The sequence below is a fragment of the Limulus polyphemus genome, unplaced genomic scaffold (assembly GCF_000517525.1).
Source record: "Limulus polyphemus unplaced genomic scaffold, Limulus_polyphemus-2.1.2 Scaffold723, whole genome shotgun sequence".
NCBI lineage: Eukaryota > Metazoa > Arthropoda > Merostomata > Xiphosura > Limulidae > Limulus > Limulus polyphemus.
In genome coordinates, this window is record NW_013666333.1 from 276,766 (window position 1) to 290,062 (window position 13,297).

The 13,297-nt window shown below is 34.6% G+C and overlaps 1 protein-coding gene across 2 annotated transcripts in view; it reads right to left on the minus strand.

Moving 5' to 3' along the window:
* The window catches only part of LOC106460178 (survival of motor neuron-related-splicing factor 30-like), a 63,969-nt gene that overhangs the window by 6,493 nt on the left and 44,179 nt on the right, over nt 1–13,297 (minus strand). The window contains exons 5-7 of one of the 2 annotated variants that reach the window (XM_013919864.2): nt 9,348–9,418; nt 4,741–4,867; nt 3,381–3,587 (exon numbers count right to left, since the gene is read on the minus strand). In XM_013919864.2, coding sequence (XP_013775318.1) covers nt 3,381–3,587; nt 4,741–4,867; nt 9,348–9,418 — 405 coding nt within the window. Of the gene's footprint in view, nt 1–647; nt 3,588–4,740; nt 4,868–9,347; nt 9,419–13,297 lie in introns of those variants that run through there. The other variant, XM_022386829.1, reaches the window with a different exon arrangement.

The following is a 13,297-nucleotide window of genomic DNA, read 5'->3' on the forward strand; positions in this document are numbered from 1 at the left end:
GCCCAGTGAAGCCACTAGGGCTAGACAGTCATTTGGATGACATAATTGGGCAAATAAAATCTGAAGATTTTTTTTTGTAAAATTAGGGGTGTGAAGGGATCCCCCACAGCCAAATTTATTATAAAGGAGATTTGTTCCCAGAGGATTCGTTAACAAATGTATTACTGTATATGGCAACTTTGTCATCCTGCTTCAATTATTATATATATATATATATGTCATTTTAAACTGAGGCAATATTAGTATCTTTAGTTTCTTCAGCAATTTTGAACCTTTTCTGTACTTAATACCAAAACAGAGACAAGTATTTTAAATGAAAAAATGCATATGTTAAAAATCTTTAGACTTTAAGCATGAGGCTGTATATAATGTTCTTTAATAAATATATGATACTTTAGAAGTCTCACTAATACTACTGTCACAATGCAACACCTCATTAATATATTTATATGTGATAAATGTATTTACTATGTAACATATCAAAAGTTCTTGTGATTGATGGTGTGAAATTCTATATTTGATAACCAAGAGCACAGTTTGCAATCTAATGATTCAATTCTAGTTTGTTGAAAGTCAGTAACGATTCTTTTAGCTAAAAGAATCAATACAAATCTATTATTAATATATAAAAATGAGATGTATAAAGATTTGTTAAAAACAACACAAATATTTATTAAATCAAATGCAGATATAGTACAGGCAAACATACATGTACATACATTGAAACTTTTCTATGAGACAGAAATAAACCGAATACCTGACAAATTAAAGATATCTTTTCACACATCATAATGTCAGATTCTAACTATTTTGAATAAGTCACCACAGTTTATGGGTTCCAAAACCTATTATTTTCAACATGTTTCTTTGTATTGGACTGCTTTAGATGGGAAAGATCAAATTTCTATCAAAAATTATGACATTAACTTAAAGCAAAGTCAAGACACTACAGGATGTTATCAGTGATGAGTATAACTGTGTAGTAAAAAGCATGGTTATTGATAATGCTAGAAATATGGAAAATATAAAAAATGCATTGAAAGCAGATGATGATCTTGTGGTGTATATGTGTGTTCTGCACACATGTTGAATTTATTGGAACAGGATATTACTCTGCAGGGTGTTGTAAAATATATATATATATATAGTGGGAATCCGTAAGTATATGAAATACCACCACAAGCCTAAGGCCTGAAGATGCAAGGTGGAAAAGACAGCCTTGACATAGCCCTTCACAACATGGTGTTTCTGATGCAGACAGTAAAAGGACATGAGTATGAGACAGATGCAGCATTGGAATGAATTATAATGGATTACAACTCGTACAAAAAGAGAGACCTGCTAGAGTAAATTTAACCCATTGCAAATGCTACTAATCAATGCTAAAGTGGAAGCCTGTCATCCCTGGACTGATCTTTTAGTAACTCCATTCTTAAGCCCTACACAAAAGCTGTCACTGGTTGCTTTAACCAGATTTTAAAGCTTGAACATTTAATGACCCACTAATGATACTCAAAATATGTATGAGAAGAGCTCAATCCTGAACAGCTTGAGACTGTCAACATTTAGCTCATGAACCCTACATCAATTACCACCCTTACTGCCTTTGAGGCCAAGAGGTCCCATTTCTCAGCCTCCTTTTTTACAGAGTCAGCCATTCAACCCAACCCTGTAACCTGGTAGAGAGATATAAAGGCATCTGGCATTTGATCTGAATTTGTGGATAATGCCCTTCAGCTGCTGGGTACACCTGCCACTTCTACACCCACTGAGTGCATATCTAGTAATTTCAGTCATATTCATAACAAAGTAAAAAACAGACTGGATATCAAAAAGGCTTCAATGCTTCTTTATTATTAAATGCTGTGAGGAGAGCACAGTACTGATTACTAAGTTTTACTTCGTTAGGAAATTACCCAATCGAATGAAACTTGCAGAAATATAAATTTTATGATTAACTTGCTCATCAGGAAGTTAAATTAAGAACATATTTCATTTGGAAAGAAATATTTTTGATCTCCTTACACTGTAAGACTGGTCACCCAATTACTATGTCAAATAAATGAATTAAGTTGAAAATAACTTTCTGTTAAAGTTTCATTTTTACTGATGATTCCTTTTAAAAGCAGGCTGAAAGCTAGAATTATTAAAAACATAAATCATGGTTGATAAGCTATTTTCATTACAACTTATAAGCACTGTTTCATTAAGATATCATCACTAATTTCAAGGCTAGGAGAAATCTTCAAATTTTTTACCCTTTGTGGAAAGTAGCTTTACAGCAAACATAATAATAATCAGCAGATGGCAACTACGTTAAAAAAAAGCTTTGAAAGAAAAATATGCTAGTGAAACTGTGAAAGAATGAGGTTTTGATTCACTATACATAGCAATAGGTTTTTCAAAACTTCAAGAAAATACACATTAGTGGAGAGAAAAATTATCCATATATTATTTTACCAGCACACAATCCACCGAAGACCTACGTCAAAAGTAAGGAGCAAGCTACGATAACAGAGTCAACCTGAAAAACTTTACACTGTTAAGGTCTGAATAATGTTAAAATTCACTAAAAGCACAGCTTTAATGAACAGGTATCCTTTTACTGAGTGTGTATGATATACCTGTATGAAGAACAAACATAAAACCAGAAAACTCATCTGATATTTGAATCAAGATTAATGTTGGATTATTTACTCTAAATACATCCTAATCAAATTAAAATTTTACATCTGACAGTTAAGTGCTCGTCAACAAAAAGCAAAATGAAAGATCAGGACAGCAGGTAAGTAAAATATGTTAATTTGCTGAGAGCAAATTTGTAGGATTCTATAAAAATAGAGTTAAGCAAAAAAAAAAAAAAGATGAATCCACATAACACTAATATTTTATTTTACTTAATACTATTAAGCATAAGAATCAAAGACAGAGAAGTGATGGTTTATGCTATGCAAGTAAACTTCAAACATATTTTTACTTTTTTTTTGCATTCACTGTAGCTACTGGGAAAATTAGTACAACTGTGAAATCATAATTTCAAAGAATTAGATTTACACCAGTACTTTTGTATACTTTTACCCTTTTGTACATTTACAATTACAAATTTTTGTGAACATAAAAAATAAAAGGATTTAGTGATTTTGACTATGATGTTTATAATTTCATTTCTGCTTGAATTAACAGTAGCAAACACTGATATCACACATCTCTTTTAAAGTGAGGCTCTGAGAAACCTCAATGTCACATTTGGATCTGGAAAAGTTGCTTAATGTCTCAGGTGCTGTTTGTCTAATACACCTGACCTCATGTTGTATTAATGATATTATTATTCTGAGGTACTGGGTGATGGTGACTCAGGCTGGATATTTACAATGCTTTACCTAACCAAAGAACTTATCACTCTGTTGTGGTGGTCCATTCTGACCAAGAGGTCCAATCATAGGTCGCTTCCATTTTTCTTGCTGATGAAATTCTGTCATGGGTCTCCCTCCAATTCCACATGTGCCCACTCCCACTCGACCATTGATGTTGTCTGGAGTAGCAAAAATACTCTTTTTGACCTGGCCTTTCTTGTTTTTGGAAAAAGCCTGTAAGGATAAATTGAATCAGTGTGTAACTCAATGAAAAATTGCTGTGCTTACAAAATTTATATAAATATTTTAGTAATCATAAAAAAATACAACAGATTTTTTAAGGAAAGTTATTAGTATCTTGAAAATATTAGGATTTATCTACCATAGAAGAAAGGTCCACCTTTCAACGAGCTTGGGTTATAGTGTACTGTATCTTTGTTCTGAAGGTAGGTGTAGGCTTTATTCTCATATAAAAGTGAAAAATGTTACCTTTGTAGTATGAAACTTCTATAAATACTGTTTATTTCCAAAAGAAAATTACTAAAATCAGTAAGCTAAGATTGGCATTCTTTTTTCTTAATAAAATGCCAAAACATTTTATAGATATATAACTTGTTAATAATTCCAATATTCATGCAAGGGAATAAATATTGGTTTAGACTATAAGTGAGGCAGTGGATAAACATTTACATATAAATGGTGTTATATACACACTAAAACAAATTCCTTTTAACTGCTATATTAACCACCAAAAAAAAAAGTTTTAAACTTAATCAGGCATATAAGAAATCTTAACATTCATATTCGTTCAAAGAAAGGAGATATGCTTCTGGAATGAGTATTAACAATGAAACATCTCACCAAAATAAATACTACTGGGACTATATGTGCGTGTGTCTCACCAAAATAAATAATACTGGGACTATATGTGTGTGTATCTCACCAAAGTAAATACTACTGGCACTATATGTGTGTGTGTTACTGGGACTATATGTGTGTGTGTGTGTGTATCACCAAAATAAATACTACTGATACTATATGTGTGTGTGTGTCTCACCAAAATAAATACTACTGGGACTATATGTGTGTGTGTCCCACCAAAATAAATACTACTGGGACTATATGTGTGTGTATCTCACCAAAATAAATACTACTGGGACTATATGTGTGTGTGTCTCACCAAAATAAATACTACTGGGACTATATGTGTGTGTGTGTGTATCACCAAAATAAATACTACTGGGACTATATGTGTGTGTCTCACCAAAATAAATACTACTGGGACTATATGTGTGTGTCTCACCAAAATAAATACTACTGGGACTATATGTGTGTGTGTGTCTCACCAAAATAAATACTACTGGGACTATATGTGTGTGCGTCTCACCTTAGAATTGAACTGTTGCCATTTGGACTTTTCTTTTTCTCTATCTTCTTCAATCTGCTTTAACCTTTGAGCTTTTTTCTGTGCCTTCTTTTTTTTATACTCTCTTTGGGCTTTAATTATCTGTTTCCTGGAAACCAAACAAATATTACTGAGATTGTAATATAGGAACAATTCAACAATACTTTTATCAATAAACTCATCACAGTTACTGAAATGTACAATGGTAAAACATACTGAACTTTTTTTACATTGCTCTATGTATGTCAAAACAACTTTCATATTAAATTAATCACTATGAAGATTTTTTTCACTGTTTGGACCAATTGTTTTCCTGATCTGCATGATAATATTTTAAATTTTTCCAGTCCATACCACTGTAATTGTCAAAATGTTATTATGCAGCAAAAGCCCTTCACCAATAGAAGGATGACACACCTCCTTCAGTACTACCTCCATTTATTCTTTTGCACTCATGAATCTTCACTCTTTGACAAAGCAAGGAATACTACAATGCAATGGAAGTGGAGAGGATGAGTGGGAATGTGTGTGAGAGGTGAGTATATATATATTGGAAATACCTTTTCAGGTAAGAAATATAGTAACTTCCAAGATGATACACACCTCTTCACACAATTAAGCTAGAGTCTCGTGTTGATGTGGTAAGGGAGCTGGTGCAAAGATTAACCTGGATGAGTTAACTGTAGAAAGCACCCCCTATGGGTTCCATAGGGACACACCCATGGAAAACTGCATCTCATCTCTTCCAGGGTATACTCTTCCCAGAAAAAAGAGAGGAAGAGATAAAAAAGTCCCATGTGTAACAAGGATGGTCCTAATAACAACATGGCCATCCAAGTACTTGCACACAAAAGGTCAGAGAGCCAATATGTATAGTGTGGTTAAGGCACATTCAGACTGTAAGGCACAGAATTAATATTATAGTGTATGAAATGGTATATGTACATGCCTTGATTCAACTAAACAGACATCAGATACATAATTATACCATAAGAATACGTCAAGTGGTCTTGCATAACACACTATCTCAACAGGGAGCATAAATGGAGCCAGAGCAGATGGTATGAGCACTCTCCATTATCCTGGCTCAATGCAGAATTTCAGGAAATAAGTATACTTTGGGAGGAACTACCAGTTATCTGTACTCAACTGTCTAAAGATGATTGGTAGACTGTATGATGGCAAATGAAGGCAGGCAATACCCTTCAGGAGACGAGACAGTCAGATGGTGAAGATAGTTGAAGATTTAGGGAGGAGGGACTGGTCAGGATAAAGAATATAAGAATGATAGAAAGAGATACAGGAAGAGTCAACAGCATAGGTATCCGACTGATGGCAACCACAAGAAAGAAGTAAGAGGAAATATGATTTAAGGGAAAGGTGATATATGTTCCAGGTTGCCAACAGCCTGAGACTGAGGGGCACCAATAAGTGTGTGAAGGACAACAATGAAGTTCCAGTTAGGTATGGGAACAGGGCAAGTGGGTCTATGGATAAGGAAGGACTGGAACAAGGTGGTGAAAAACTGGAAAGAAAACACCTTGTGGTACTGAGAAAGGCAAAATGTTGTAGACAAGTCTACTAGATAACCAGCAGTGGTGAAGACAGTTGATCCACTGTTGTTTGGCCAGGTAATAAGAGAGATTGGTGATGGTAGGATGGTCAGGAGAAAGGTGATTATGTATAGGCCAATGTCAAAAGACATGCCACTTATGCAGGTAGACCGATAAGGTAGAAGGATGACAGAAATGGGAAAGAAAAGGCTATCTGATTGGAAAGTCCAGTTCAATGGGTAATGGAAAAGGTAAATCCCAAACATAAGGGTGGGGGGTCAGGATCCTGTGATGGAACAGTGATGTGTGAGGTCAAAGCAGGAAAGAGAGAGAGAGTATAGTTGGCAGGGGAAGAAAGGGTTGGGTTGACAGGTGGCATAGAAGTTGAGCCAGCCAAAAGAAGAACTGGTCAGAATAAGGAAGAATATAAGAATGATTGAAATGGGTACAGAAAGAGTTGACAGCATAGATATCTGAATGACAATGACTACTGGCAAGAACTAAGAGGACATGACAAGGAGTGTCTCAAGTTAAGGCCAAGATCTGAGGTAAAAAATAGAGAGGTGGGTAAGCATGATGAAAAGGATGAGACTAGTCCTGACTAAAGGCATTGACAAACAGGGCCGAGTGATGGGGAACTAGTGATCAAAAGAGAGATAGTTGAAAATGAAAGGGGTGGCAAGGCATAGATGAGTGGAGTCCTCTGTGGAAAACCTGGGAATGAAGAGATCATTCTATGAGCATAACACAGTCCAGCCAAGAGAGGCAGTCCAGAACCAGGTTCACAGCACCTGGAATATGGCAAGCAATGAGACAAACCCATTGAGAATTGGCCAAACAAGATCGAGGGTTTGAAAGTAAGGGGTCCTGGATCAGGTTCCCCCTTGGCAGTTGATATAGGAAAAACCAAGGAGTTGTCAGAATGGATCATAATCAAAAGATACACTAAGAGGGGTAAGAAATTGGAGCATGCCCCATGGACTCTTGGATATTTGAGTGCATTGATGTGGGTCCATGTGAAAGTGTCATTCAGAGATGCTCCTAAACCAGAGGGGGAAGCATTGATGAAAAACTGCAGGTACAGTTTGGGTGAAGGTAATGGAACACCAATGGGGATACTGGATCGCTCCAGCCACCAACACAATTCCTCAACTAAAAATGGACACAGGTGAACCATTGAGGTTAAAGTTTCCCATGAGAGGTTCCTCTGGTCATACAAGAACCTACAGGGAAGGTGCAAATGTGTGCAACCCAAAGGGATAATCAATTTCAATGAAGCGATGATCTCCAAACATTAAAAACCTCTCACATAGTATAAGTAGGATAGGCACAAATCCTGATGATCAGTAGTTCCATAGCTTGCAGGCAGATAGGAGGAAGTTGAGCACAGCTGAGAAGTAAGTTGAAAAATACTCCCAGTTACATAACATATTGAGTTTGAGTGAGGAAAAATTTTGGAAGTGTGGCTGAAAACATTGCACACATATGGGATTGGAAGGAGGAAAGGAAACATGAGAAGGAGAAGAGAATTGGAGAAAAAGTTTGTAGGCAAAAAGTAGAGTAATCCCTGAGCAGATGGAAATTGTGACCACAGAAACTCAAATCACGACAGCTGGGCACCCACAGGACCCAACTCAACTTAATCATCACTGACGAATCTGATGTCAGGTAGAAGAGGAAAGTTGAGAAATGGCAATCCAAAGATAGGAAAGTTGATGTACAATGTTGGAGGGTTGGGTTTCCTACAGTGTGGAAACAAAATAAAAAAACAAAGACTGATGAAAGACAGTCTCCGCTTGTGATTCAATCAAATCAGGAATACCCCCAAAACTTCAGAGTAAAGAAAGGGGCCAGGCAAGGATCTCATAAAAGGGAAGAAAGAAGTCAAACTTGGAATAAGAGAGTATTTCTACCTAACAATTCCCAGCAACAAAGAGGTGAGTGAGCATGGAAATGGTAGAAGTGGAACAAGTCACAGTGGAGAAGTGACCGGAATGAAAAATTGCCCACATATTTCTCTTGGTACAGTGGAATGCCTCAGGCTTGAGGTGTAGAGAGGAGAGGTAAAGAAGTATAGTAAAAAAGATTGGGCAAAATCAGAGGTATTGGGCACTGGAGGGTGAAATCGATGCCATATAGTCCACCTCCTAAAGAAAAAGAAAACAGGCAAGGGCAATCCCAAACATGAGAATCATGAAGGTGGATTTAGATTGACTAAAACTAAGGATATGAATCAGTTAGGCAGGGAGGGTGAGGCCTGATGTTACAGGAAAGTAATTGGTCAAGGAAAAGGTAAACAAAATTAGTCAGGGTTAGGATTAAGAAGTAGGGAACAAGAAAAATATAACAGAGAGGAAGGAAAAAGAATGGTGCATACCTGTGAAATTAAGTCAGGATAATGTGAGAAAGTTTAAAGTTTCTCTTCAACACGGAGAGAAGTTCCCAAATCATAACCAGGAGAAAGAAATGATCAAATTTGTCCTCCTCATTCTCCCCTCAAAATGAGAGGAAAGAACACCTGAAGAAGGGACTGAGATGAAGCTCCTAGCTGCATAAAGGAACCTATTACCTATGCACAAACTGCATTAAATTGAAAAGTGAAAACCACATCTGATGTGTTCAGTGCCAAGGAAAAACATGAATATTCATGACTGTAAGGGCATAGAGGGAGTTGGTGTAAAAGGAGCTGTGCTGTCCTCTCATTGGTGAAAGGCTTGGAAGGCTTTTCCTTCATGATAACGAAAAATCTCATGAGATTAGGTGGAATTTGTCTTTAAGGCAGACACACAGGGAAGATAGCTTAATTGTGTGAAAAAGTATGAATTGTCTCAGAAATGGGTAAAGGCAATATTTTGTTTAAAGTCCTGGATTTACCAGAATCAAGTTATTATTTTTTCTGAAAAAAAGGCAAATAAAACATTACAAGTTTGTACTTATTTGGACTTTAAAGCAGTCTCACCACCACTTTCTACATAAAGAGTGCCACTCAGTGGCTTCAACTTTGACAACTGAAAAATAACCAATTTCAGTACTTACTTGGATTTTAAAGCAGTTTCCCCACCACCTTCTCCATCGAGATTTCCAATAACTGGCTTCAACTTTGATAACTGAAAAATTAATATAAATATTAAGAGAGGAGCTAGTTTCAAAAAATTGTTTCTCTTACAACAAGGTATGATCTTTGTTTTCAAATCTTTAAAATTGGGCTTTAACTTTGATAACTGAAAAATAAATACAAATATAAGAGAGAAACTAATTTCGAAAAGTTGTTCATTTTAAAACAAGGCATGTTCTGTGTGTTTGTCAAATCTTTAAAACTTGAGTCATATTTGTAAAATTTAAAAATTCAAAGATGTATACTTGCTGCATTAATAAGAGAATAGTATGCTACGTAGGCCAATGTAGAATAAAACTACAAACTGTGTGTGAATAAACAATCATTACTAATAGTCAAGTGTGCATGTTTTAAGGAATATTTGGGATTTATAAGTTTTAACTCTCTCACTACCAGCTCAGTCCCAGGTATTGACCTCGTAACCATGTTGTGGTTGTTATAGTTTTCCTACTATAACTTTTAATACAGTATGCATATCTTCATGAAATTTGGCAGATTATCAGTAAATGTTACAAGGCTTTCATACACAAAATATCAGATATTTTTATTAAAGTTTAAAACTTTTTATGCAATGATTTGCTTGTCCATTTTTTCTTTTCAAATGTTGACTATCTAACATCCAAAGTAATTTTGATTATGAGATTAAAAATACTTTTATGCAACAGAAAATTATAAAATTTCATATGCAAAATATCTATAACCTTCAGATAATTGTAAATTTTTTTATATTTTATCTGTTATTTTCACTATTGTATCTCTGTGTTGGTTTGGTCGAGTTGACTGATCTTGTAACCACCATAAAAAGCTTGTGCAATTTGTGGAAAGTGAGTCGTGCATTTTACTTGTACAACAATACATGTGGTAACTCTGAAATTTCTAAACATATCCTCTCACAAAGGGGTAAGATTTTGTTAAAGATCATATGTATCTTGTACACAAAGAATGATGTTATTATAATTGTGTTTTTCTAAAAATATATTATTTTTCAATTTAGTTACTTGCACTCAAACTGTTAACAAAGCAAGTGCAATATGATTTTCATTTTAAGTATAAAATAGTTTTCTTTGTCTTATAATTTTCATATTTCACTTGTGTAATCTCTAGAACCTCCTAAAAGACATCAAAAGTTTTTTTTAAGGTAAATGGTTAAACAGTATAACCTTCATTAACAGGTACCTTAAAACAATGGGCACCACACCATTAAGAGCAGACTCTTTCTTTTTTCTAATATTTGTAACCAAAATAAATTTTGCAGTAACGGGCACCTCAATATTCCAGATTAAGAACAGTGTCTTTAGTATTGTTCTCTATACAGGCACTCAATAAAGTGGGGAGTTATCTTTGTATGCATGTACAGTGTCAAGCTAAATTACAAACATTCCAGAAAGATGACTGATATTTAAACACTTTAAACCCATATACTGTAATAAACATTTTTATACATTCAAAATGCAGTCTAAATACTCTAGGGAATTCTGGTTGTAAACACTGTAGGATACACAAGTTGATAAGTTCCACATCATGTTCTTGGAGTAGGGGTCAAGTTGGCTTATTTCTGTGTATGTGCTTTGTTGCTCTTGAGACTATCGTATTATGGAGTCATGTAAACAGTCTAAAGACACAAGCAGTGATTTGTTGCTTTATTTTCAGCAGATTTCTACTTCAGTTGTTGACAGTAAAATAAACAGATAATAAATGTGAAATTTTAGCAGTTCAAACTCTGAAGATAAGTACTTTGAAACTTTGTGATCAATGATAAAGAAAACAGGGCACAGCTAATCCACCCCCTGAGACCTCCATGTTATGGCAATGTACAACTCACAAACACCCATGTTCTGCATACACCATACAAAATGGGGGGCCTTAAAGTTCAGAAATTTAGTATGGTCAATATGGAATCCAGCTATGTATGACTCATTTTATATATTAAGGGCATCTTGCTATAGAGGGCAATATATTTTTCATCTTTTCTACCATATTACTAACTCTAGCTATTATCATCAACGTACAATGCAATGAAATAATTAAAATTAGGAAAGAAAAAAAATACATACCTTTTAATTTTTTTGAAGAATATCTTTAAAGATTTTCCTTTTGTTAAATTTGTAATTTCACGTCTTTTCCGTTTCACATGTAGTTACTTTTTAATGTTTTATTTTCCTTTCTTGTCCTTTACAACTTATTATTCAACACGACACAAGCAAACAATGCCCTTAATGCATATTACAGTTTCTTTGGCAAAATTTTCCTTCAGCACATAATATCATAAGCCTTGAGAATAGACGCAAACTATGATGTGCATTTCAAAAATATTTAAACTTTTAATTATTCATTTTAAAACATAACTAATACATAATTAACTAAGATATAATAGTAAGACTTAAGCACAATTTAAACTGTATCTCTAGCTATAAGATATTTAGTTGATCAAGTAGCCAATTTCAAAATAACTGTTGTCAGATTATAGTGTAAAATGAGCTTTTTCTAATGACTATACAAATGTGTATGTAACATCTAAATGTAGGCTATAAAGCTCAAACAAATTTGTTGAAGGTGGACGTGGCCCGTTTCAGGGATATAAAAACTTTATTACTTGTTTTCACTGTATTCAGTCAGGGAAGTTTGAAATCTATGAGTCCATAGGTTATGTAAGTATCTTATTGTCTAGACGTACCTCTACTCAACTACAATTGTATTACTGAAGATACAGAGAGCCAAAGTAGAGAATGTTCATAGCTCGTTCGTTATATGACAATACATCTGAAGTTTTAAGAAGTTTTTAAAGGTTTATTTTGAAATAAAGGACTTAAATCTTAGATAAAACTTCCAATTAAAACATACATAATGATATTCATTTTATTCATGTACTTTAATAGTAAAGGTGTTTAATTAAATTTTGAATGTAACATAGTGACTTGTGGGGGAAAAGCATTTAAAGGGGCACTCTTGCAAAAGGGTTAAATGAGATTTTAACATTCACTTCAGTTTGAAGTACTCTTGTTTTATATTATGGATTAACTTCCATTATTCTATAACACCTATATTTATACATTTTACAATTACTAACACACACACCTATAACTATACATATATATATATATATATATATGTATTTATTTTTTAAGGCTAAGCTTAATCGGGTAAATAGTGTTCTATGGCTAGTGCAAATCATGTGTGATTCCTTGTAAAATTAACACATACACTTGCAAATTCTTAAAATTTAACATTATATACACCTGGAAAAAAGTTAAGCACCCCCGTGTTTTTTTCAAGTGATTCAGATTCAACGTTCTTGTGACTGATTATAAATTACCATTCAATCTAAACGTGTTTATCAAATGAAATTATGCATTATTGGGTACAAGAAAACAAGATTATCACCGTAAAATAACAATTTTTAATTTACATACCATGACATCAAAATATGGACAGTTTTCAAGCTTAAAATTATCTTTAATAAGTATTGTCAGTGAAAGCTCAAATGCGTTATTGAATTGTCAAATCACATTACAAAATGTCAATCATGACCCACACATTGATAATTAGTCATCGAAAAGTCAATATCGGGTATATCCACCGCTTGCTTGGATGACTGCTGCAACCCTGCGCCGCATACTGCCAGTTAGACGTCTGATTTGTTGAAGCGTTATCTGTCGCCATTCTCGGTGCAAGTGAGCTTCTAACTGTTGCAATGTCTGTGGAGGAGGCTCCAAAGCCTGTATTCGCCTACCCAATTGGTCCCAGATGCTCTATAGGGTTGAGATCTGGACTTCTTGCTGGCCAAGGAAGAGTGTTGACGGATTCATTCTCTAAATAAGCCTTTACTTGTCATGTCAAGACCTTTATTCATGGGGCTAACGTGTGGTTGTCA